The 27,548-nt window shown below is 43.4% G+C and overlaps 1 protein-coding gene across 1 annotated transcript; it reads right to left on the reverse strand.

Moving 5' to 3' along the window:
* Positions 1-8,922: 8,922 nt before the first annotated feature.
* Positions 8,923-17,477, reverse strand: REM2 (RRAD and GEM like GTPase 2). The gene is made up of 5 exons (XM_040420284.1): positions 16,486-17,477; positions 13,753-14,079; positions 13,583-13,656; positions 12,899-13,106; positions 8,923-9,613 (listed from the first exon to the last, which is right to left on the reverse strand). Exons 1-5 carry the CDS (start codon positions 16,565-16,567, stop codon positions 9,336-9,338), a joined length of 969 nt encoding a protein of 322 aa, XP_040276218.1. The 5' UTR covers positions 16,568-17,477; the 3' UTR covers positions 8,923-9,335.
* Between the last annotated feature and the right edge of the window lie 10,071 nt (positions 17,478-27,548).

Consider the following 27,548-nt stretch of genomic DNA (forward strand, 5'->3'; position numbering starts at 1 on the left):
CGTGCCAGCGAAATTGGAGGAGCAGTCTGGACTGGGGGGAGACAGGAACCGTCAGGTAGGCATCCTTCAGGTCTAATTTCACCATCCAGTCCCCTGGAAGTAGAAGGTTCCTGAGTAAATGAATCCCTTCCATTTTGAAATGGCGGTAGCATACAAACCTGTTCAGATTCCGTAAATTTATTACTGGTCGGAATTGACCTCCCTTCTTTTCCACCAAAAAGACATTGCTGACTATCCCGACAGAATGGGGCAGAGCTCTCGCTATCGCTCCTTTGTCCATAAGGGAATGGAGCTCTTGGTCCATGTAAGAACGGGTCGGTTCTGCCAACACTAGCGGATGAGATTCCGGAAGTGACAACTGAGAAACTACCAGATCTATCTGGAACCCTTGGACCGTGGCCAGCACCCACGGATCGGAGGTGACACGGTTCCAAGCGGGTAAAAAATGTCGGAGTCTGCCCCAGATACAATGGCTGGAAGAAAACCATAAGTTTTGAGGACTTACCGAGTGGACGTCTTGAACCAGAAGTGCCTCTGAATCCTCTGGGACGGTACGACTGACCCCTGGAAGGGAAGAAGGAGGACTGCTGCCTCTGATCCTGGAACGAGGGACATTGATTATAGGGACCTCGAGCGTTTCCACGCGTCTGGAACTGGACACGGCCGGACAGACGGCCCCTGAAGCTGCCGGCCCTATTAGAGACACGTCCGTGGAACACCTTGCGCATGGAGCTCTGCGCTTTATCAAGCGCAGTAAATGCTCCCACAAATTTGCCTAAATCTTTGATAAAGCTATCACCAAAGAGGAGCCCCTGAGCCTCCTTACCCGTCTCAGTTAGTGCCATATTAGACAATTTGGGTTCAATCTTCATAAGAAGAGCCTTCCTCCGTTCAATGGAGAGTGAGGAATTGACATTCCCTATTAAACAAATGGCGCGTTGCCTAAATCTTTGATAAAGCTATCACCAAAGAGGAGCCCCTGAGCCTCCTTACCCGTCTCAGTTAGTGCCATATTAGACAATTTGGGTTCAATCTTCATAAGAAGAGCCTTCCTCCGTTCAATGGAGAGTGAGGAATTGACATTCCCTATTAAACAAATGGCGCGTTGCGCCCAGCCACTTAGTTCTTCTGGGTCTATGACCGTACCCTCAGTTCTGGCAGTTTCAGCCATTTCAAATATTTTAGTCAGGGGCCTTAGACTGTCTAAGAGCTTGTCCTGACAAGCCCGAAGAGCGGAGTCTAGGCCTTTGCAGGGATTAAATCCCGATTTGGAAAGGAATTGGATCATCTTCGGATCCACGTTAGGTGTCTTACACACTTTATTCGGTATCAAGGGGCAGGGGCATTCAGCCTTTAACTTATTACGGGTCTCCTTGGAGAGTGGCTTTCTTACTCTATTTTCCAAATAGTGGGCCACATGAGGGATGGGCAACCATTCTGCCGACCTTGGATGGTGAAGGCTGTCTGGGTCAAACAGGGGTTCACCCTGCGGATCAATAAGGGAGTCAGGTCCCGGGGTATTAGCTTCTGGACCTGCGCCAGAAGGGGGGGACGTGTTGGAGAAAACCCTTTAAACTCGTCAGCCACCTGGACCCCATCAAGGTCTATCTCAGAGGAATAATGATCCTCACCAAAACCTCCTCATCAGACTCTATTTCCGAGTCAGAACTGGATTCGGGACGAGCCCGAGCGGACTTCCAGGGGCGCGCTTTTTCCGCCTGGCGCGGGCAGGCTCTCTTACGTGACCTAGGCACGTTGTCTTTTGATGGAACTAAGCCATCTTCACAATCAATTCTGGAGGTAACAGGAGTAGGGGCAACAGACGGGGTGGCGACAGGGTTCTGCGCTCTAAGCACTTGAGAAATAGATTGGGAAATCATAGAGGACACATTGCCCATGGCATGAGCAATAGCTGCAGAAATGGATTGTTGTAAATCCATCACATGGGACTCAGAATGAATGTGACTAGAACCAGCAGGGGGCGTAATGGAGCTGGTGGTGGGGTTCACTAGAGGTGAAGGGACATCGCTGGGCAGGGACATGTTAGAGGAGTTAGTCACTCCTGTTGAGGAACAAAGAAAAAAGTACCAGCAAGAGAACACTAATCAGAGCAGGCAGGAGCAGGTACCGATGCCAGACGTGCAGAGAACGGCGTCGCCGGAAACGGAACAGAGGGTGGAGAGGGAGGAGACAAGAAACGCCCCCTACACCCAAGGAGTACTAAGATGGCGGCCGCGATATTATCCTAGGTGCCGACGGCTGCAAAACAATGCCAGAAGAAAAAGGTAAGATGGCGCCCGAGAATCTCGGGCCCGGCGCTCCCCGCCCCCTGAATGCGAATGCCGCCGAAGTCTCGCAAATCGCGAGACTTCGGGCGGCAAGAAGCGCGAACTGCTTACCTGAATAGAGGAGCAACGGCGCCGGGAACGCAAGTAAAGGAAGAAGGGAAGGTACAGAGTGTACGATAATAGAGAATATGGTCAAGTGAGACCAATCCGAACTAAATAAGAAGAAAGGAAAAAAAAAATTTGTCCTAGACAATGAAAGAAAAATAGGGCAAAATGAATCAGGGCACAGTGTTAAATCATTAGATTATTAAGACCTAAGGTTATTAGTATCATAAGGCTATGATATAAAACCTTTTAACATTAATACAGTAAGAAAATAACTTCATTAGTCAAAACTAAGAGACACTTATCTGCTGTGGGCAGCAGCAAAGAAAGAGGAAGAGAATACAAGAGAGGACCTATTTATGGACTGGTTTATGGGAGGGGTTATTTGGGGGTTTGCCCTTGATTTTTTATGTTAATTCTTTGCTGCTGTGGAATTTCAGTAAAGAAGGAGTGATGCTATACGAGCCTCCGTGTCTTGTTATAAAATTGGTTGACATGTTTCACTCTTCTTTATTTGTCAATAATGTGTATACAAATCACTTAATAAAAAGACATTTGTTAAAAAAAAAATGCAGATTTGCAATTTTTGGTCATCTTGTTCCCACCAAAAAAAATTAGAAAAAGGGATCAAAGAGTTGTATGCAACCTAAAATGGCACTAATAAAAACTACAGCTCACCTTGCAAAACAGAAGCCCTCAAACAGCTTTGTAGACAGAAAGATAAATATGTATGGATGTCAGAATATGACAATGCAAATAAAATCTTTATATTTTCATTTTTTTTTTAAGTAGTAAAATATAATAAAAACTACATAAATTTGGTATCTCTGTAATTTAACTGACCTGCAGAATAAGAACGTTATGTCATTTTCAGCACACAGTGAATGCTGTAAAAAAGGCAGAATTGTTTTTCTTTATTTCACGCCACAAAGCATTTTTTTTTTCCAATAAAAGATATGGTATATTAAATAGTGCCAAAAAATAAGCACTCATATGGCTATGTGAACATGCATGACTGTCCATTCATTTTGGGACTGCCAAAAATAGCCGAGCGGCACACTTGGCTATTTTGGGAACACCCTTTGAACTGACTGGGAAGAGCACCAAGTGGCCACCACTCCATTCACTTCTATGGGACTTATGGAAGTAGCGAAGCACTATTTCAGCAGCACCATAGAAATGAATAGAGGGCGGCCGCGCATGTGTGGTGCGCCCTCCTGCGCTTTGAGGGCTCCGTTCTAAGGATAGGTGTGGGACCTGCAAAGCATATCCTAGCAATATGCCCCCAATGTCCAAGATGGGACAACCCGTTTAAGAGATTAAAACATGAATACAGCCTAACAGTATGTTCTTTCATTACTGGCAATAACAGAACCTCTAACAAACCCAATTTGATCCTGACTGGAATTAATGAGAATCTGTCCGCAGACTTGTACCTATGAAACTGGCTGACCTGTTGTATGTTCATTTGGCAGCTGAAGGCACACCTGTGCAATATTCATGCTGTCTAATCAGCACCTTGATATGCCACACCTGTGAGGTGGGATGGATTATCTCGGCAAAGGAGAAGTGCTCATTAACACAGATTTAGACAGATTTGTGAACAATATTTGAGAGTAATGGGTCTTTTGTGTATGTAGAAAATGTTTCAGATCTATGAGTTCAGCTCATGCAAAATGGGAGCAAAACCGACAGGCCATGCAGTGAAGATACCATCGCACCTGGCCCCAACTTCTCCTAAAGTCTCGCTGCACAGTATGCTTCAGTATTCAGGAAAGAGCCGTGCAGTACAGAAGAGAACTGCTGGCGACCCTTTTTCCTGAATACTGAAGGTCGCGGTTCATCGTCCAGATTTTAGGAAAAATTAGGGCCAGGCGTGATAGTGTTTACACTGTTAATAAAAGTTCAGACAGCATGGCAGCACCATGGGGAACAGAGCCTGTAGGTGTAAAGGCAATGGATAGATCATCAGCACCTGATTGGCAGGTGTCCGATATCCAGGACACCGTCGATCAGCTGTTTGAGAAGGCAGCAGCGCTCACAGTAGTGCCGTGGCCTTCTTACTGCTTCCCGTAGGTCAGTGACATCACAACTATAGGTCACGTGGCTTGGGCGAGCGGCACCATTTCTACCCCAAGAAATTAGGTTAAAAGGGTTATCCATCTTTTACAGACCGTTGATCTATTCTTTGGATAGGTCATCAGCATCTGATCGGCGAGGGTCCCGGGTGTTGGACCACCGCTGATCAGATGCTGATAGCCTATCTAAAGAATAGATCAACAGTCTGCAAAAGGTGGTTAACCCTTTTAACCTAATTGCTTTGGGTAGATGGCGCAGCTCAGAAGAAGACTTGGAGATGGGAGTGGGATGTTCAGATTATGGTGGAAGTTAGGCGTAAGTCAATAGCTGATAGGGAGAGCACGAGTAGAGTGGTAGACAGAAATAAGGGAGGAGATGTAGGGAGGTGCAGCACTATGGAGAGCTTTGTGGGTGAGAATGAGCATTTTAAATTGAATCCTATACAGTATGCGTAACCAGTGCAATGACTCGCACATGGTGGAGGCATCGGTGTAGTGGTTAGATAGATCAGCTTGGCTGCTGCATTCAGGATAGACTGGAGAGGGGAAAGTCTGGAGAGAGGGAGACCAATGAGTAATGAGTTACAGTAATCGAGACGGGACTGGATCAGGGCAACAATGAGAGGGACGGATTCTAGAGATGTTTTTGAGGTGCAAGTGGCATAAGTGGCCAAGTGATTAAATATAGGGGGTGAAGGAGAGATTAGTGTCAAACATAATACCAAGTGCTACCTAGGCATGATGGTATTGCCACACACTGAGATATCAAGTCTAGGTAGGTTAGTTGATGAAGAAAACACAAGTAGTTCAGTTTTTTAAAGATTCCGTTTCAGATGGAGAGAGGACATAACGTTAGAGACAGTGGACATACGGTCACTGTTGCTCTGTAGTACAGCAGAGGTAACCACAGGTCACAGGTTGAAGTGTATAGTTGGATGTCACCGACATAGAGATAGTACTGAAAACCAAGTCTGTCCAATAGCAGCTGTGAAGAAAAAAAAGAGGAGAGGACATAGGACTGAACTCTGAGGAACAACAGTAAGAGGGAGAGGAGGGGAAGAAGAACCAGCGAATGATACACAGAAGGCGTGGCCAGAGAGAAAACCCAAGAGAGAACGGTGTCCTTAAAGCCGATAGATTGTAGCATGGTGAGGAGAAGATGGGGGTCTACAGTGTCAAATGCTGCAGAGCGATCAAGGAGAATTAGTAGAGAGTAGTCACTATTACATTTATCTGTCAGGAGGTCGTTTGTCACTTTGGTAAGGGCAGTTTCTGTAGAATGTAGGGTGTAAAAACCAGATTGTAATGGATCAAGGAGAGAGTAAGCGGAGAGATGGCGTATGAGGCAAGAGTAGACCAGATGCTACAGTTTAGAGATGAAGGGGATATTAGAGACAGGCCTGTAGTTAGTTGCACAAGACAGGTCAAGAGATTCTTTTTTTAACAATGGGGTTATGACAGAATGTTTGAAAGAAAACGGGAAGATACCAGAAAAGAGAGAGAGGATGAAGATTTAAGTTAGGTGAGTAGTGACAGCTGGGGAAAGAGACTGGAGGAGGTGTGAAGGAATAGGATCAGCAGTACATTTAGTAGGGCGAGAAGAAGAGAGGAGCCTGGAGACTTCTTTTGTGACTGGGTCGAATGTGGAGAGTGAACCAGAGAAGATGTGGCGGGGGGGGGGGGGGGGGATCAATTACACTTAGAAGGCTGTCAGCCGGATATTTTCAATTATCTCTAAGTGGCCAGATCTTAAGTACAGAGGTCTGTAATAGACGCCTGCACTTTTGGGCTGACAAGAAAGTAAGAAGTGTCAAAGAGGTTTTTTTTATTATTGGATAGTGAGATCAGGGTCATAAAATAGGCCTGTTTAGCGTGGTGAAGGCCACAGTTGTAAGTTATCAGCATAAAATTTGGGAAGAGAATGTGAAATCTTGCGGTGTGTGAGTTTTCTCCATAGGTGTTCAACACTGCTGGAGCATCGCTGGAGAAAGTGAATTTGAGGTGTGTGCCAGGGTTGCATTTGTTTTTTTTTTGGTTGTTCTGAGTGTAGGGAGAGAGTCCATTATAGTATTTTGCAGGCAGTTCTGGACAGGAGAAGGAGGAGATTGGGGACAATGATGATTGTAGAGAGTCTAAGTTTCTTAGTGTCAATGGCATGTAGATTTCTGAATATGGGATAAGCAGGAGCGTGCTGACATGGATGACAATTAAGGAGAGAAGGTTGTGGTCAGAGAGCTGGAGAAGGGAGTTAGTGAAGTCAGAAATGGAAAAGACCCAGAAAAAGACCAGGTCAAGTGTGTTACCGTCTTTATGCGGTATATAGTAAAACTTCATTTTTTGCAGGCACATATGAACATGGGACCAACATAGATGCCTTCAGCTGCCAAGTGCACCTTCAACAGGTGAGTTGGTTTCATAGGTGCTGACAGATGCCCTTTAAGAGCCCCACTGTATCTCCATGAAAAATCTTCTGTAACATCGGTATATTTAGACTCAAACTTAACATATACAGTATATATATATATATATACAGTATATATATATATATAATATGAGGATTCATAAAACACTCCCATTAACCCCTACATTGCTGAGGGTTCTGTGCTCGGATCTGCCTGGCAGGTAAAGCTGCCACACTGCACACAGGCTAGCTGCGTGGGACCTTCAGATGGCTGGTTACAGAATAATTTGGTTATTTGTGTTCCTCTCAATCTTATCACAATAGCCTTCCCTGTGATATGGGATGCCATGTATGAGTTTCCATGGCAACATCTCCCTCAGATACAGGGGGAGCAATGTAATTTAGTTGGCTTGTGGTCTCCATGACAACAAAGTCTGTTCTGATGAATTTCTCCTTTTAAGGTTGGGAGACAGGGAGATTGCTACGGGAGGGGGTAGGAGAAAGGTATATTCAGTGGAAAGGTACTGTGCAGAATGTGAGGTGGGTGAGGGAAAGCCCTAAACAGAGGCACAGTGTTAGTGCATAGGCTATAATAACATACTAACGCATAACGCCTAACATATTTGTACATAAGCATGCAGCATCACGTTATAACATTTACACACATGCGCATACGCAAAAGTGAAATGTCTTTATTTGTTGCTTGAGCATTACACATTCTTCACTTGGAGGGCATGCTAAAACACAACCCTGCCCCAACCACCTCCAGGGTACAGTATTTTTCTCCTTGCAGACATTTGCTTCCATATAGGAAAAATAATGACAATGAAAATTACACTTTTCATAATCCATCCACTGTTTATGATGAGCTGTCAAAATGGTGACCCTGGAAGGCGTCCTCTTACTTGGCCAACTGGAAGTCTTAGTAATGTGTTATGCATTGTGCAATGAATGATTGAAGCATAGCAGGACTGCAGCACAAGAGCAATTGAGACCTACGACCTGGTGGTTATTAAAAAGGCAACTGGCCGGAGCCCATAATGTATGAAAGAGCACAGTATCGGCCACGTGGTCCATATATAGAGGACAGGGGGTCAACTGCTCAAAAAGTCATACGCAATAATATATATAATGCACATGTATACATTCTCTTCCCAAATTTCTTTTAGAGCAGGGTAAACAGGAAAGCAAAAAAAAAAAAGAAAAACTACAAAAAGTTATATAAAAGTACTGCATTCAGTGCATCACAGTGCTGCTGTATTATTGCCTGAGTTGCACAGGTTCCAGTTTTATACCGTGACTGCAATATATTCTAGGCCAGGTTCACAAGTAATAGTGCAGGTCTGAATGCCCGTGTTATGACATGCTATGGCATTAAAGGGCATCTGTCAGCAGATTTGTAGCTATGAAAATGGCTGACCTGTTACATGTGCACTTGGCAGCTGAAGGCATCTGTGTTGGTTCCATATTCATATGTGCCCGCATTGCTGAGAAAAATTATGTTTTAATATATGCAAATGAGCCTCCAGGAGCAATGGGGGCGTAGCCTTTACACCTACAGGCTTAACTCTCTGTGCAACTGCCGCCCTCTCTGTACTTTGATTGACAGGGCCAGGCAGTGTAAACGGGATCACGCCTTAACCGGAATTCTTCTAAAATGCAGAGGGCGCAGCAGTTGCAGAGAGAGCTGAGCCTCTAGTAATAACTGCAACGCCTCCATTGCTCCTAGAGCCCCATTTACATATATTAAAACTTCATTTTTCTCAGCAATGCGGGCACATATGAACATGGGACCAACACAGATGTCTTCAGCTTCTGAGCGCTCATGTAACAGTCAGACAGTTTCATAGCTACAAATCTGCTGACAGATGGCCTTTAAGAAACTCAGATACGCTATCCTTTGTGAATACAAATTCATATTTCATTCCTATTCATGTAACACGTACTGTAGCAAGTGAAAAAACACAATTGCAAAATGCCTTGTGTGAACACCTCCTGAAGCCTTTTTTTTTGTTGCTACTCTTTATACTAAGATCATTCACTAATGCTGTCGGACACTGTGTACTTATGGGAGTTTTTGATCGTAAAATAAAGTACAATCAAGGACGATTTGGCTATACACTTGTATTCTTTTTGCAGTTTGCAGTAGATTATTGTCAATAAACAGGAGGGGGCAACACTTACAAAATGAGGAAAATGCAACATTATCCTGTTATTAATCATTAAGCAATTGCAACCTTTAGAAATGGAATGAATATTTCATGAATGCCACATCAAGCAGTGAGCTTAAATATGGTGATATATTGTGCCATTCCTGCTTGATCACAAGTCCAGGTTTGCTTGACGATGTGGATATTCTTTGGAGCACATATGCTATTGATATAGCCCCATGTCGGATGGTGATAAGGGCCTCCTCAGTTAGACTGGCCACATGTCTCCCTTGAGGCACATGGTGGGGATAGTTCACAGCACAGATAGGTCATGACACGATTTCGATCTTTGCTTGAAGAATCCTCTATGTTTCCCCATAATCCCTTGCAACAGTCGCCTTGCTCTTTTTGTCAAACTCTCTCTACGTCCTGGTGGCAAGAGGGTGGCTGTCTGAGGAGGACGTTCTCCTTCATCCTTTCGTAAACGAATCTGCCTGACAACCCCTTCAAGCAGCTCCTGAGTATTATGGTGAAGGGCAGCAGATGTCTCTGTGTACTTACAGCTTAACATGCCAGCCAGGGAGCGTCCCTCTGGAAGAGTACAATAAAAATACTAAGTAAACAGCAGTGTCATAGCAATATCGATTCTGTGGACAACAGCGATAAAGAAGAAGAAAAATATTGTGAGTTTCCCTACACTTCAGTCGTATAAATCAGAACAATTCTGTAGGACATGAACACACCGGAACATAGAGCAAAACATCAATGTCATGACATGGGCACTAAAGCATGTTTTCAACCAAAAATGTGCTCCTAAATTCTCATGCATAGTAACTAAGCCACCCACACAGAAGTGGAAAGATTTGTTAGGGGGCTTTCACACTGCTTTATTTTTTTTTTTTTTTTAAATGACACTTTTTTGACAGCTTTTTTTATAACATGCTGGCCAGAAGGAAATTATAAAATTGCCCTGCAAGCGCTGCTTTTTGTAGTGGTGTTTTAAGACAGTTTCCTTTTCTTAATTTTTTTTATTTTTTTGGGGTTTGGCATTTTTTTCTGACTGTTTACCATAGACTTCTCTATAGATAAAAAGTAAGAAAAACATTGTGGGGGAGATTTATCAAACTGGTGTAAAGGAAAACAGGATTAGTTGCCCACAGAATCAGATTCCACATTTCATTTTCCAAAGGAGCTCTGCCTGTTTTCCTCTACACTAAAAAAACAACAAAAGACTTTCATGGCACTTTTTAAAAGCCAAAAAAACACCAGAAAAATAAATGTGGAGTGGCGGCACCCTTAACTGTATTATTTCTTTAGGAAATTTCTTTTTTTTTTTGTCATCTACAGTAGGATATCTCATACTGGGGCCTCACTAGCCTAAAACTGATGATGCTTGGACCACACCAGTGGTCCATGTCAAAATTAAAAATATACTTAACAGTTTATCTTCCATTTGCCTCCTAAACTTAGTCTAACATTAAAATATGCATACCATGAGTCAATTGTGTTACTAAACCAGACATTACTGCAGCTAGATGAAGGCCTGTGCTGAAGGAGAGACCAACATATGATCATTCCTGTTAAACTGCCAACCTACTGTAGCTGAACCTCATCAACAACTGGGCGCCATTCCCTGGCAGTCAGTCACAATGAGTTCCCTGTCTTGTCTTCCCCTCCCATCCCACTCACTGTGTAGTGGCACGCTGAATTAAATCTATGTATGTATAGGTTAAACGGTATCAGGGACACGGGGGAATTTACTGAGACTAGTGTATAAAGGTAAGAAACAGGATTTTTTTTAAAAAGACAGCAGTTTTATGATTCCCCCCATACTTCATATAAGAAAAGCATGTAGGATTACTGGGCTGTCCACACCAATGCTCAAATGGTTGTACATCCAGGAGTGGACTGGGAACTTAAAGTGGCCCTGGAAAAAAATTAAAAGTGGCCCCATTTTGTAGGCAGGTCCAAATTAACAGAAGGCGAGGCAACACAAGTAGGTGCAAAATACCGTCCCAGCAGAACCAAATAACACAGTGTGGCACAATATACTGCCCCAAAAGCTGTCCCTCTGTGGTGGACATTAATGGCTGTCCTCCTCCTCCAGTTGTCTATGGAGCAGCGGGCTTAGGAGGTGAGATGCGGGCCACAACTGTTGAATTCGGGAGGGCATGTGCGGTCACTGGCTGGGTGATTCTCACAGCGTTAATTACTGTTAATTATGTACCCGGTCAGAGGCAGAGAGGAGGATCTGGGCGGCTCCCTGGGACATTGGCCCACTGGGAACTTTCCCTGTAGGGTCTATGGCCAATCCTCCCCTGGGAGCATCTAAATCTAAAGGGTAGCTAACTTTTGAAAAATAGTCTGACTCGTCATAGTGACATATGAGAGGTTCTGATTGTTGGGGATACAGATTATTAGACCCCCACTGACAAAGGAGCAGAACCTTGGCGCTGGGATCGGCTCTCCTCATAGTCATGCACAAATTCATAGAAAGTATATGTCCATACACCTCTTTGCTTGCATCTCTGAGAGCCAAGCTAAGCTATTTACAGTTAAAGGGGCTTAGCCCAGCACCTCTGCCTCTTTGTATCAGGAATCAGTGGGGTCTCAGGACCTGAACTCCTGCCAATCAAGACAAACCTTTTTTTCAAATGTTATTTAAGTCTATAGACATTAGACAAAACTCAGCTGAACTCATTGATTTTGGTCTACCAAACCATGCTCCGAAGGCAGATGTCAGGGGAAAGAACGCTCAAGCATGTTTGATTGCCGCTGCCAAAGGTGCCTGGCAACAGTTTATTGCCCGCTTTCCAGTAAAATAAGATTGCACACACTGGCTGAGTATATGGGGGAGTTGGACTGAACGAGCTAATAGTTATTTAAAGGAAAAAAAATTATCTGCCAGTTAAAACCAGATAGTAACACATCTCCTTTTTTATAATCTGTTTTTATTTTACGATTGCAGATTTATTCTGTTTCCTAAACATGATTATGGGGACAGCCATCTTGCCTGAGCCGAGCTGTTCTTAACAGCATTTACAAAGTATTTAAAAAAATTGCTGGGGGACGGGACCCTATTGACATGTATGGGAAAGTTTTCTAGGCATGTTCTGTGCCCTGTGCAGAGGTCATTGTACAAGGAAAGAATTGCTAAAATTTAACAATCGCTTATTGTAAATGGTAGATGATGACTGATCTATACACAGAGGTGATTTCTCCTTATCATTACAGACAGGTTTACTATGATATATAACTGCAGTAAAGGGATCTGTATAGACCAAGAAGTGGCACCTATTATTAGGCTTAAGGGCCCTTTACACATGCTGAGAAAAGCATAGATCATTGCTAACGAGCGTTCTTAGTAACACTCATTAGCGATGATCTGGCAGTGTAAATGTACCGCCAATTACCCGTTTCCCAACAGCAGATCGTGCTTTGTAAACACGATCTGCTGCTGGGAAACAAGTCAGTATAGGGAAGAGGGATGGCATTAGTGATTGCTCCTCCCCATCTCTGGAAGAGATCGCTGCATGTAAAGGGACCTTTAATGGCCAGTGCGAAAGCTGAAGGAGTTTATGGGTTTTGTTTAAATCTAGATAGTGACATGCAAAATTAAAAATAACATCACAAAAAATTCAAAAAAAATGTTAAACATAAAAACGTGACCTAAACAATAGGTCATTTTCTGATGACACATTTCCTTTAATGTGTATGTCTAGCTATACTGAGCTAGCTGGTTGAGGTATATTATTTAGCCTTTTTTGAACATGCAATATCCAAGAGTGCAAATTGAGGGATTTTCCCCCCCATTTCACTTCACATTATATATGCAAATTTTTTATGACATGTAGCAAGTACACCATTTGGCAATACCTTCCATGCTGACCTCTCTAGAGCGTGCTAGATCTCCTTTATTGCCAACCAGAATAACTGGAATGTGTCGATGTGGACGGGTGGTGCGTAACCTTAGAAGAAGACCTGGCAGACGTTGGAAGCTACCACGATCTGTCACTGAGAAGACTAGAAGAAAAGCATCACCCATCTGTAGACAATTGTCTTGCATCCAGGTACGTGGCCCTGACTGAGAGATAAAGGTCACATTTAACATGATAAAATATGTATGTAATGTTGAGGTATATCACTAATCATGCACAATATCATTTTGCTGGCCATTGAGTACCTATAAAGGTTGGGATCAGGGCTGGGTTGAACACTGCTCCCTGGACTATTGTATGTATTACCGAAAACCGAAGAAGTTGACAATCCTCTAAGGGTGTTACGGTGATGACAATGTATCGAGTACTATAGAAGAGGATTTTGCGAACTTTAATCTTTTATACAAATTACCTACACATCATCCAATCAAAGCATATTGTAGACATAATTTTATGGTACTATAGATGCATTTAAAAAAATGGGTACAAGGAGTGAGTCATTGAACAATTATTCACCATTTTACATCACAATCCATTAACAGATCTATAAACACTTTGCCGTACTCCATGCAAGTTACATTTGTGGGTAATGAAAACAATGTGGCACATGTCTTCTACTCACCTGTTCCCAGATATCATATACCATTAGTGTTGTTTTCTCTCCATCCACTATTAGATTTCTCTCATAGGTGTCTTCTGTTGACAACATAATTACAACTTGATCACTATCAGTTCTAGCACAAATGTCCACCCTTCCCCACATAAACAACAAAATGCCTTTCAAAAATGTACCTGGATGTTCAGACTCATGGGAGAATGTGTCCTGTGTGCCTCCAAATATGCCAGCAAGAGTTGTCTTTCCTACTCCACTGTCACCAAGCAGCATCACTTTATAGACACCAGGCTCCGAGCTACTGTCTGAAGACCTCACAGAGTCAGATGACCCGGAATGGACACTTGGCCAGTCAAGCTCATCTACAGCTTGTGCACGCCTCAACTGATGCTTGTAGGGCAAAGGCATACTACCTCGCCGACGTGAGTCCGCTGGAAGAGGAAGACTTCCTCTGTGTTGCCGCATACTCCCCAGTTTCTCTATTTTGTTTAGGGTCATTTCAATATCTGGGAAAAGAGAAAGATCTGTAATCACTTGATGGTCTAGTAATTGAACCACTCATCTAGCCTTTGGTGCAACTCTGTGCTATGTGACTACAAATACACTTTAATCACAATATTGAGGAGGTGAAACATGTAACACACAGCAATAGATTGGCAACTCGTATACAATATTAAAACATGTAAAGGCACCCAACAAATGCCACATGCATCATGGGTGGACTGGCCATAGACCCTACAGGGAAATTTCCTGGTGGACCGATATCCAGAGGAACACCCAAGCCCTCCTCTTAGCCGCCATCCAGGTACATAAAGATCTGATGCTCTCAGCATTAATTTGTTTAGGCAGTATTTTGTGCTGCACTGTGATATCTGGTTCTGCTGGGGCAGTATTTTGTGCTGCACTGTGGTGTTTTGTTCTGCTTGGGTCGTATATTGTGCTGCACTGTGGTATCTGGTTCTGCTGGGGCAGTATATTGTGCTGCACTGTGGTATCTGGTTCTGCTGGGGCAGTATTTTGTACTGTACATTGTGGTATTGCTGGCCCTGGGTATTTCTGTTGCCCAGACTTCTGTGAGTTTGGACCCACTTACAACATGGGGCCACTTTTAGTTTTTTTCCAGGGCCACTTTAAGTTCCCAATCCGCCCCTGACAGGCAATCCCTGGTGTCTGTAAATGCTGGTATCAGAAATTAAACAATATATCATATGCCACAATGTTACGTCTGTACGTAAATTATGTTACATATGTAAAGACATAGCGGGAAAGACACATCCAGTACATAGGCATGGATCCAAAAATGACTAATAATAGATTTTCCCCAGAACCATTGGAGTATCCTTTAAGCCATTGATTCTTTAATCGAATACCCCTTTCACATCTCACGTTCACACGTCTCCCACTATTGCCATGTTAGGCTTCAGAATTATATAATCAGACTTCTGCCTTCTTTCTAATCCTGGATCATCTCTGATCAGTATCCAGGACAAACAAAGATTACTTACAACACAAAATTAGAAGTGATTTTATTGCTGGGTAGTGTCTCCTTTAGGGGGCATTCATACGATCATATTTTCATTCCACATACAATCTGCATTTTTGGCCATTTGTATGTGGACCCATTCATTTCAATGGGGCTGCAAAACATGAGGACAACATGATGTCCCCATGCGCTTGTGAGTACGGCAGCCCCGCAAATAAATAGAACATGTCCTATTCTTGTCTGGTTTACTGACAAGAATAGGCATTTATAAATAAGCACGGGATGTGCTGATCTGCAAAATGCGGAGCGCACATGGCCAGTATCTGTGTTTTGCGGATCAATTTGCGGAATGCAAAACAGATATGATCGTTTATCGTTGTCCGCACACTGTCCCTTCTTTGTGCAGTCACAGCTGTAAACCACACCAAAATTCTGCCTGCAAATTCTGCAGGGTGAATGACCCCTTAAAGTGAATACACTAAGTTTTTTTTTTTCCGTTTCGTCCAAGGTTACCAATCACAATCCATGACCGTTCCCCTTCAAGGTTTAAAAACTTAAGATTGGGCACATACCAAAGGAACGTGTTCAGTGCATGTGACATAACTCTCTGCAGCAGTGCCATTATTGCCCTAATGGAAGCATCTGTCTTTACAATTTAGTTTTAGCATTTCAGTGCTAGAAGAATCACGCACTGCCCATACTAGTGACATGGAAGTTGGTGAACAGTTGGCTTTTCTTCTGTCCGTCAGCCCTGCCTTGTAGTCATTTGCTAATTCCATGCAGAGTACAGGTTTAACCACTCAATGCCGAATGTCTTGTCTATACTTATCTTATGGAACTAGACTAGCAAATAGTATTATTCTGGAAGACCTACAGAACATTGATGGTCATGGCTGGTCAGTAAAACATTAGACTGAGGTTGCACCTTGTTACCGTGCTCCGTTGTATTTCCATGGTCTACAGACATCATTAACTCTCTCCATTCCTACCAGATGGATAACTAGTAAGTATTAGCATCTAGACATACAATGACTAATACGTTCCCTGCTGCAGAGACCACGGCTCATAATATGACACTTACATTATGACAATTATGCCAGTGCTATTGTCTGGATGGCAACTGTGATGGACAGCCATGCTCCTGACCATAATGGAAAAGTAAATTCGGTTTTTCGTATCCTGGTCAGACAGGTAATTAGATTGATACGCATAGACTATTATAAGCTGCTGCTGGTAACCCCTTCTTCTCTGCCGCTGCAGGCTCTGCACCGATTGAGGTTTAAAAACCACTGAATACATTTCTCAATTATTTTCAGTAATCAGTTTTGCATCAGTAACTTGCCTATTCATATACAAGCCATCAGGAGAACACACTGTTTAACTGCACCGTCCTGAGTAACTGGCATACCACTAGTAATTTGTCACCTACCTGTATTTCCCCTGTTGCTGACACCTGTCTGTTGTTCCTGTCTTCTGCCTGGGTCCTCTGTGTGGCAGATGCTCAGTTCCATCTGTTCTGTTCCTCCCCATTCCTTTAAATATCCCTCAGTAGACACACACCATGGGCTGGGGAGATCCTCCCTCTCCTGACGATAGATATGTAGATTAGGCAGTGACGTCAAGGGATTCCCTCTCCAGATCACGTGATGCTGCTTCCCGCGCTCTTCAGTCAGTGAGGTGGTTACCCGCAGATGTGCCTCAGTGTGCAGCTGGTGAGGGCACTGTGGGTGGAGGTGGGCACAGCTGGACCTGTACTAGGCAATGTTTCATGGTGAATGCCCATTCTCACAAGTGCAAAACGTGACGTAATCTTATTTGTGCCCTCTCACACTTTTTACTTTCCTAATGGTACCTCCAGTCCACATTTTTAAGGGATTTCCAGGGTTATCTGGACTGGCCTTTATCGCTCCAGTTGGGGTCATTTCGAGTATAAATTGTGCATGCTGTGGGGGACTGGTGTGAGTAGCCTGGAGCTATAAAACCTGAAGTAGTCCTTTGGAGGATCTGGACATCGCTGGCAAATGGAAGACCTCCTAAAGTGCTCTTGTGGAGAGCTTTAGAGAGCAGCGGTGAAGATTGGCTCATGATGGAGTGCCTGGAGTCCATCCCAAATGTCAAAGAAACAGGACCATCGACTGGAAAAGCAGTGTCATCTGAAGACCTGGAAGTGCCTGTGAAGACTCCAACCTGAGGTGGAAGAAGAGAGGAGTCTGGCTGAGGACCCTGTGAATGCTGTAGCAGCCCTTCCAGCAGCAGCAACGCCATTCTCCTTCAGTGGATCGGAGAGAGAAGTCAGGCCAGGAGAGACGGATATCTTTGGCCAGGGGCCACGGTTCTATTTCTGTATTATCTAGAAGGGAACGGTCTTCAGTTTCAGGAGACAGGGCTGATTAAAGTTCTGCCGCAGAAAGTGAGACATCAAGTGTGTTAGGCAACCCACAAACATTGCACCTCTGGATAGGTCATCAATATCAGATCGGCAGCGGTGATGGATGTTCGACCTCAGCTATATGAAGAGAAGACGGGCGCTGTGCACTCGTCATGTCTCCCTTCCCTCTTCCTGCTCGTCATAGACATGGGGTTGCTGGGTGTCAGACCCCCGCAAATCAGATTTTGATGACCTATCCTGAGGATAGGTCATCATAATTAAAAGCCCAGAGTACCCTTTTAATACTAGAATACATTAATGTGTTGTCTCAACTGGTTAAACCTGTTAACAGTATTTCTCCTTCTAGTGTATGGTCTAGTAATATAGCGCCACCTACTGTTGATCTGACAAATAACAATGGCCCTATGCTTGAAAAAGGGTTAGGCGTTTCTGAAGCTTGTCATGTGACATTTCACCTTTGGGTTACCACTTGTCTATGTCCTGTAAGGAAAGAATATAGTGCAGAGAATATATTATCGTTATTGCCATCTACAAAAGATGTGATATTAAAGTCTGACAAAAAATGACATGATAAAACTGAGTAAGAGAGACAAAGGTCTGTGCAAAGTCTTTTAATAATTGTCTGCAAGCTTTTTTGCATTTATGCTGCAGTCTTGGCTGAAAAATATCCCCAATTATGTTGTAGAACATTCCAACATATTTCCATATTGTTGGAAGCTTATTGACATTTTGAAGTTTTGTGTGGTTCAGTTATGATGAGGTCATACTGGTCCTAAATGAGGCACAAAGGATTTAGGGTTAAAGTTAAAGGGTGACTAACTTTTCCAAAAACTTTTCCTATGTCATAAAAGACATATCAAAAGTTTAGATCAGTGGGGGTCTGAGTGCTGAGACCCCCACTGATCGCTAGAATGACGGAATAGAAGTGTATGCATATCGTGCTCTCTCTTTGACGGGCTCCATAGAATGGGTCTGAAATCAGTTAATGAACATGTAGATATTGTTAGGAAAAACTTTGTAAAGAATCTCTCTGAGGGTAGAATAGAAGGACCTTTTACAGCTCCAACTTTTTCTAATTTAAGATTGTCACATTTAGGTTTAATACCCAAGAACTGGATCAATATAGTATGATACATCATCTATAGTATAATAAATCATCTTAAATCTGCATTTCCCTTACTGCCAGTCAATCCTATTGGATTTAATTCTTTAGGCTTTCAATTTGATGGTAAATATTAGTTTGATAAGTGTATGCCAATGGGTTTTAGCAGGTCTAGTTTTAATTTGTAATCTTTTCTTCATTTCTTAGGCTTCTTTCACACATTTGCTTTGTCCGGATCCGTCGTGCACTCCATTTGCCGGAAGTGCCCGCCGGATCCGTAACACCGCAAGTGAACTGAAAGCATTTGAAGACGGATCCGTCTTCAAAATGCGTTCAGTGTTACTATGGCACCCAGGACGCTATTAAAGTCCTGGTTGCCATAGTAGTAGTGGGGAGCGGGGGAGCAGTATACTTAGTCCGTGCGGCTCCCGGGGCGCTCCAGAATGACGTCAGAGCGCCCCATGCGCATGGATGACGTGATCCATGCGACACGTCATCCATGAGCGTGGGGCACCCTGACGTCACTCTGAAGCGCCCCGGGAGCCGCACGGATGGTAAGGCGTCCTGGCAGCCATGGTAACCATTCAGAAAAAGCTAAACGTCGGATCCGGTAATGCGCCGAAACGACGTTTAGCTTAAGGCCGGATCCGGATTAATGCCTTTCAATGGGCATTAATTCCGGATCCGGTCAATAAAAACATAGTTGATAAAAATTAATTCCGGATCCGGCCTTGCGGCAAGTGTTCAGGATTTTTGACCGGAGCAATAAGCGCAGCATGCTGCAGTATTTTCTCCGGCCAAAAAACGTTCCGTTCCGGAACTGAAGACATCCTGATGCATCCTGAACGGATTTCTCTCCATTCAGAATGCATGGGGATAATCCTGATTCAGGATTCTTCCGGCATAGAGCCCCGACGACGGAACTCTATGCCGGAACACAACGACGCAAGTGTGAAAGAGCCGTTAACTGTGTTAGCGATACTTTTGATGTTAGTTTAGTTCATTATTTAGATTATTTTATGGTTTATTGGTTCTGCAGATTCTAATAGTTGTTTAGATTTGTTATATACGTTTTTTGAAGTTTGTGAATTTTTTAATATTCCTTTAGCGAATATTTTTTTATATTTCCTTGTTTAGAATTTCTGGGCAAAGGTAGTCTGGGAGCTTAAGGCCTCTTTCAGACGGGAGCTGCGGGAAAAGGTGCGGGTACGTTGCGGAAACATGCGCGATTTTTCCGCGCAAGTGCAAAACATTGTAATGCGTTTTGCACGCGGGTGAGAAAAATCGCGCATGTTTGGTACGCAAACCCGAACTTCTTTACAGTGAATAATTTTACTGATTCCCCCTCTCGTGCACAGTGGGACGCATTCTACGGTCTGGTCCCACAGGCACATCTGAGTAAATCTGACATGGCTTGTGAGGTACAGTTTCTCTAACTGGGATAGACAAAGTCATGTTTTTAATTTTAATTATTTATTGATGTTTTAGCTATTTATTGATTATTTATGAATTGATATGATGATTTACTATAGACCTTAATAAACATTACAGTGACTTCTTTCCAACTTAATTATGGTGTCTGTGTCATTTTTTTTACTTTACATTTATTATTATGGTGGATTGTGTTTATTTTTTTATTTTACAAACATTTTAAAGTTTTATTTACTTTTTTTTAACATTTTATTAATCATAAATCATATGCATAGGATAAGTTTGTACATTTAAAGGGGTATTCCCATCTCAGACAATGGGGGCATATCACTCTCCCCATAGAAGTTAGTGGGAGCCCCCACTCATTTCTATGGGGGCGATGGAAATAGCCGAGCCAGCGCTCAGCTATTATCGGTGGCCCCATAGAAATGAATGGAGGGCAGCAGTCAGTCCGGACAGGAGCGCAGCGGTGGGGGAGGACGTTCATGAAGGGGCTTGGCAGTGCAGGACTGGTGAGGAAAGGGTCAATAGTGAGTGGGGGCGGGAGCGGAGGGAAGCGCGAGTTGCTAGGGCGGCGGGGGGCGTGGCCGGAGGTGAGAAGGAGGAAGAAGGCGGAAGTAAGAGCAGTGTTGGCCAGGAGACTGAATCGCCCACCCGCCCGACCCTATTGGAAGTGGAAATGGTGAGGGTTGGTGTTGTGATATGTCGCGGCAGTCGTGGAGGCGGGGGAGGTCCTTGAAGTGGTGGAATATGGTGGTACCTGAGGATGGGAGGGCCCCGCGGGAGGGGCTGGACTCTCATTGAGGAGCTGGTAGGAACTAATTACGCGTCCATCAGTTGCTGCCTCCGAGCTGGGTTCAACGGCTGGGGGCAAGATGGAGACGCAGGTGTTCCAGTGTTTATAAAGTTATTGGGGCTTCTAGGACCTCCCTCGTCATGGGTTTAACTCATGTTATATTTATGTTGTATTTATTTAATAAACGGCTGCTGTGGCCGATTAAATCCAAGCAGTGGTGTTGTGTGTTTATTTATATGGGTGAGGGTGAGGGGTGGAGGTTATGGGTTGGGTAGGTTTATAGGACTGAACGAATAGCCAATGCCTTCTTCATGTGTTCTCAATGTAGGTGTGGGTCTCAGATGTGGGACCTGCACCTATCAGATAATGCGTGCGTATCCTAGAGATATGCCCCCATTGTCTGAGATAGGAGTACCCCTTTAAGTATCAAAGATATGCACAGTTATTGTCCACTATGCAATCCTCTGAGAGGAGCCATTTCAGCTAACAGGAGAAGTGTACAGAAGAGAGACATCGATAACCAACAGACAGGACAGATAGGGGAGACTAATAACAAAACAAAGAGCGAAGGAGGGAAATCTCTCGTAGGGTGGAAAACAAAGCAAGTGGGATACAGGTGGGTTTGATTTCTGTGGACTGTAACAAGGCTATTCGACCAAGAAAAGTATAGGAGCCGGTAGTGAGCCTATGGGAAAACTACGTGAAGTGAATTAAGTATAGAATTTGGCTCATAGAGCTAGGTTTTTAGAGACGGAGACTTACATAGAGATCAGGGGTCTGGAGGCACAAGCTGTGAGATGGTGGAAGGTGTATTATTGGTGTACAATGTGCTACCATGTCATCATGCAAACAGTGCAGCATACATGGTGTTTGTGCAAGATTCTTTTTGCATCTACCTCAATAGGGAAAGAAAAATGGAAAAATATAGCCACAACTGTAGTTCCACATGCAAGCAGTGCTAGGGAGAGATTTAAAAATAATCCCCTAGTAGCTAAAAACCCCCAAAAAACATGCAATTCTCTAAGCCTGGGGCTATACGGCAATATTGCATCATGCGACATGCCATGAGGGTGATACAATTGCAGAAAAATCCACACTGTTGAATTTTCGGTCACAGGTCACACATAACTTTTTTAACATGCAAGTTGCGTTTGACTGCAACTTACTTGTGACTTTTCTGTGATTTGATGGGGTTTTTATAGCCAAATTACAATATGTCTCGAGACAGCAAGTTGCAGACAAGTGTAACAAATATTTTTTGTGTGTGACTTTTTTGCGACTCGTTGTTATGTGATACGTTCTCGTGCAGTTTAAGGCCTCATGCACACAACTGCCCCGTGGTTTGCAGATCTGCAAAACACGGATTCTGCCCATATGCGTTCCGCAATTTGCTGTCTGCATCTTTTGCAGCCCCATTGAAGTGAATGGGTCCGCATCCAAGCCGCACTAATTTTCACTAGCACTAGGGCACATCAGGGCCTCCCATATTTGTTATTCAATAATTTTGTCGTAAACATAATGTCCCCCAAAAATACCATCTTATAATGTGTGCTAGAACAAAAAAATTCACTTTATACGTGTGCCAGTACAAAAATACCCTCTTATAATGTGTGCCAGTACAAAAATACCCTCTTATAATGTGTGCCAGTAGAAAAAATGTCCCTTATTATGTGTTCCAGTACAAAAATACCCCTTATAATGTGTGCCAGGACACAAATTCCCCCTTGTAACATTTGCCAGTTCAGAAAAATGCGCCCTTATGTGTGCCAGTACAAAATGCCCCTATTTAGTGCCCTCAGTAGAAACAATGCCTCCATAGTCCCCCCCCCCCCCCCCCAGTTATAATAATACATCTCCAAAATGGCCCAACAGCATGCTGCCAAATAAAAATACATACCTCCATGCAGCCATCAGCGATGGAGTGCAGGACGCAGGCCTCTTCCTGTCTGTGTCTTGTGCTGTATGCTGCCCGGCTCAGGCGGCACAATGACGATGACTTCATTGCATCTCCCTCTGATACACTACTGGGACAGATACAGTAGAGTGAGTGGCAATCTCTTGTACAAGCAATGAAAGATTGTGAACTCGCTATAAGAATTCCCCTTTGGCCATGATTTACCAGCATGTGCTATGCCGGTCTAGATAGGGCCTGTACTGCCAGAAGAGGCATGTAATTTATGACAATATACAGGCCTCGTCATGCTTCCTCCGGCAGTCTGTGTGCCAGCCAGAACTCTATGGCAGCTTGTAGCAGGGATAGATTTCAGTCATTATTTATGACAGTTTCTAGCATATAGAATAATGCTTAATGTGCTAGGGCACCCACACACTGCCCTCACTACGCTCCCTTTTCAAAAAATGGGGAGGATGGCATAAAAATGACAGCTGCGACTAAAAAAGTCACAACGGCTTCTAAAAAGTCAGAAAACTAGTGTACTTGGTATGAAGAATTTTTTTTATGTGTTAAAGGTATTTCTCAGAGCACTGCTGAGCATTAATAAAGGTATGTTTTAAAGGGTACCCAATACCTCATGCAAAACATGGAAGGTGGGGGGGGGTGTGGCTTGCTCATGGCGGAGTAGGACGCGCACTGCGGCAACTCTCCCGCCACTCCAGCTCAAACAGCTATCTCCCTGCTATATTACCGCCACTGACCCAACCAAAATGGGACGTAAAATGGCCAGAGGGCAAGCGGAGCCTGACCAGCAAGTTGACGGAGCCAGCATCCTGAAGTTTTTCGGCTCCCAGCCGATCACAGTGGGACAGCATGGAACTCCCAAGATGGCCGCCAGCACCTCCACCCCGCTTCCAGACCGCGGCACCCGCTCGTCACCCTCAGAAAAAGACTCCAGGAGTCCCTACTCGTGTGCTTCTGATAACGGCTGGGACCTCCAAGCCCAGTTACGGGCTCTGCCTACAAAAGAGGACCTTGAGCATTCGGTCTCCCGTCTTGAGAAGACCTACAAGACAGAGATGGAGGTACTAAAGGGGGAAATCAAACACCTGGGGCACCGGGTAGAGGCCTCTGAAAAGACACAGGAGGTCGTCTTTGAACATTTAGAAGACCACCAAAAGGTGCTCTCTGCACACTCCATGCAGATCTCCCATCTACTGTCCCACCTTGACGACATCGATAATCGTCACCGGAGAAATAACCTCCGGATAAGAGGGTTGGCGGAAACCATTTTGCCCACTGACCTGGAATCCACTGTCCAGACGCTATTTGACTCACTGTTAAAAGGGTCAGCTAACATCCCCATCGAACTAGATCGTGTTCATAGGGCTCTGGGGCCTAAATCAGCGGACCCTAACAGGCCGCGTGACATTGTTTGCCGTGTGCACTTTTATAAAGTTAAAGAGGACATTATAAAGGCCGCACGTCAGTCTTTTTTGGTTTTATTTTTTTATTTTTATTTTATAAATTTTTAGATATTGATGACTTATCTTCCAGATACTGTAGGTTATCAGTATCAGCTTTATACAGATCCAGATGCAGAAGTGGGAAGGGGACACCTGTTGCTCAGATCACATAATTCAATTTCCCTTAGTCCTTAGTACTTCACTAGCAAGCATTTACACTAACAAGATTGCACATATTACTCATCCTCTCACCTGTCATTGTTTTTCATCTGCACACTACTGTCTTAGTCCAGGTTAGCCTACTGACTGCAAGGATTTTTTTTTTTTAGCTTTAGGGCTATTGTGAAAATAATAATTTTACATTTCACAGTAAATGCTGCTAACCAGGAAAGATTAAAGGACCTTAATATGTATAGCTTGGAAGAAAGAAGAGACAGAGGGGATATGATAGAAACTTTTAAATACATAAAGGGAATCAACTCGGTAAAGGAGGAGAGCATATTTAAAAGAAGAAAAACTACCACAAGAGGACACAGTTTTAAATTAGAGGGGCATAGGTTTAAAAGTAATATAAGGAAGTATTACTTTACTGAGAGAGTAGTGGATGCATGGAATAGCCTTCCTGCAGAAGTGGTAGCTGCAAATACAGTGAAGGAGTTTAAGCATGCATGGGATAGGCATAAGGCCATCCTTCATATAAGATAGGGCCAGGGGCTATCCATAGTATTCAGATATATTGGGCAGATTAGATGGGCCAAATGGTTCTTATCTGCCGACACATTCTATGTTTCTATGTTTCTAATGTGCTCATAAGTCTTCATATAGAGTGCACCTACAAAAAGGAGATCCTGCTCAGTGTCTCTCTCACTGAGAAACACCTTAAGGGTACATTCACACATCCGCAAAATGGATCCGGATCCATTCAGCAACGTTGCGGAACAGATCCGGACCCATTCATTTTTAATGGGGCCGGAAAAGATGCGGACAGCACAACGCACTTCCGTTCCGCAAAAAATAGAACATGTCCTATTCTTGTCCACAGATACGGACAAGAAAAGGCATTTCTATTAAAGTGAGGCCATGTGCGGTCCACAAAATGCGGAACACACAAGGCCGGTGTCCATGTTTTGCGGATCCGCAATTTGCGGACCTCAAAACACTTGTGGACGTGTGAATGGACCCTAAAGCAGTGTTCCTCAACTTCAGTCATCACGGCCCACCTGCGGTCATGTTTTCAGGATTTCCTTAGAAGTGGGCAGGTGCTATAATTTGTGTCAATACATAAGTATTTACCAAAGGTATTCATTCTGTGGGATATTCTCAAATCATGACCAGCAGGTGGGCCTGAGGACTGGAGTTGAGGAACACTGCCATAGAGGTCGTTAAAGAAAAATAATGAGCAGTATAGATGTGAATAAAGCACTTGGAGTGAGAGAGAAAACTTACTGTTAGCTCCAGCAGTGGGTGTTTGTTCCTCTGCTTCTCTCACATTGCAGCTCACTCTAGACCTATGGAAGCTTGTAATTTGATTCTTCAGTATGCTGGCAGCATGTCTTGGATAGAATTATCAAAAAATTGAGAAAGAATGTTATTTTAGGAAGGTGGGTGGAATTCTACTATTGTTTGCTGTACACTATTGTGGGTGCCAGTGCGAATAACTAGTTGAAAATAGGAGATGATGATAGAGGTAACTGCACTTTTGACCACTAACTTAAATGAGTCATTGAAATATGAGCCTTACCTCTGATTCGGGAAATGATAAAATTACAAGCCTCCTACAAGTCAACCTTATTTGCTTTGTTGATCAGACAGGCATCTACAGGATGTGTGAAATCATATATGCCACATTCATTGGACCTTTGGTGTCATTGCATATTTTATATGAAAAACATGTGAAAACTATTAACTTTAAATTGAGACTAACCTCAGGGGTTAATTAGACTTTACTGTTGTGTGCATTAGTACCTTACGCTCATTTTCTACAGAACGGTCTCCAACCACTAATTAGGAACAAGAATGAAATTAGAGAATTAGCAAAAACAAAAATAACATGCTCAAATAGGCATGAAATCACAGAAGGGAACCGAGAAATGTGCAGAGGGTGGAGAACTGGAAGGATGAAAATTCTGCAACAGGAAATGGACATTACAGAGCAAAGCAAATGATCAAACTGAAAATGCTTGTAAAAGCAGAATAAGACCCCGTGCACATACCAGATCTGTGTGCCGTACACATGATTTACAGTGGCATATGGAGTTTCAGTGCTCTGTCAGTTGCCTTATGTCAGACATTCTTCCCTAGAAGCAAGCTGAAGAATACCTCTGTAATACAGAATCTGCTATATAGAACACAGTGGTTGAAAGTTTGTGAACCCTTCAGAATTTTGTATATTATTGCATAAATTTGACCTAAGTCACACAAGTCCTAAAAGTATATGAAGATAACCAAATCAAACAAATGAGCCTAAATGATTAGACTTGCTCATTTATTTATTTATGAAAGTGATCCAATGTCACGTCTCTGCGCTGCAAAAGTATATGAACCTTTAGGATTAGCAGATACTTTGAAGGTGAAATTAGTCAGGTGTTTTCAATTAGGATGACAATCAGGTGTGAGTGGGCGACCCGTTTTATTTAAAGAACAGGGATCTATCAAAGTCTGATCTTCACAACATATTTGTAGAAGTGTATCATGGCAAAAACAAAGGAGATCTCTGAGGACCTCAAGAGTTGCTGATGCTCATCAGGATTGTGGCCCACAACATGTCAGATTTTCATCAGTAACTATACCCTGTTTTTGTGCTGTTCTCTGGCATTGTGAAGGTGACCCGCTTTTCATCAGGTCTTTTCTAAGGTCAGCCTTGCTGCTCCTGCCTCTAAGTGCTGACGAAACACTTTCACCTGTTCTTGCACACTGCATGAAGCTATAAGGATCGTATAATAACTCTTGAATTTTTTTTTAAATATAAATCTTGTACCTTCATATACTTTTATAGGAGTCTGAGCTCCATATACCCTGGACAGACAGATTTGAATGACTGGCTCAGATTAAATTGCATTGCTTCCTAACCTTTTTAAAGTAAGGGAACCCCTGTAAATGTGCCATTCCTGCCTTAAAGAAGCTTGATGTAGTGATGGGTAAAGCATTCCCAAATTCCTGTCCTGTAGTTCTATAGATTGGCTCAGATACTATGTTTAGGGCTTTTTACATAATTTTGAGCAACCTGAAATCAATTTTCCTTCTCTTACATAGAAAGTGTTTTGTGGTCTTCCGGTTCCGGCGCTGGGATGCAGGCGGCAGTGTGAGTGAGCTCCAGTGACCTTCCACTGAAAAACACCCTCCGCTCTCAACTTACCGGCAATAGGGGACTGTGACCAGTGCGCCTAGGTCCCCAAGTATCTAGGGTCCATTGAC

The sequence above is a fragment of the Bufo bufo genome, chromosome 2, assembly GCF_905171765.1.
Source record: "Bufo bufo chromosome 2, aBufBuf1.1, whole genome shotgun sequence".
In the NCBI taxonomy this organism is placed as follows: domain Eukaryota; kingdom Metazoa; phylum Chordata; class Amphibia; order Anura; family Bufonidae; genus Bufo; species Bufo bufo.

Bases quoted from the DNA above. Each gene is read 5' to 3' on its own strand.
- REM2 (XM_040420284.1), bottom strand. From the start codon at position 16,567: ATGGAACTGAGCATCTGCCACACAGAGGACCCAGGCAGAAGACAGGAA. The intron at 13,107-13,582 runs GTGAGTAGAAGA...TTTATCTCTCAG, and splicing joins TATATGATATCTGGGAACAG to TCAGGGCCACGTACCTGGAT. The intron at 9,614-12,898 runs GTATTGCCAAAT...GTACTCTTCCAG, and splicing joins TAGAGAGGTCAGCATGGAAG to AGGGACGCTCCCTGGCTGGC.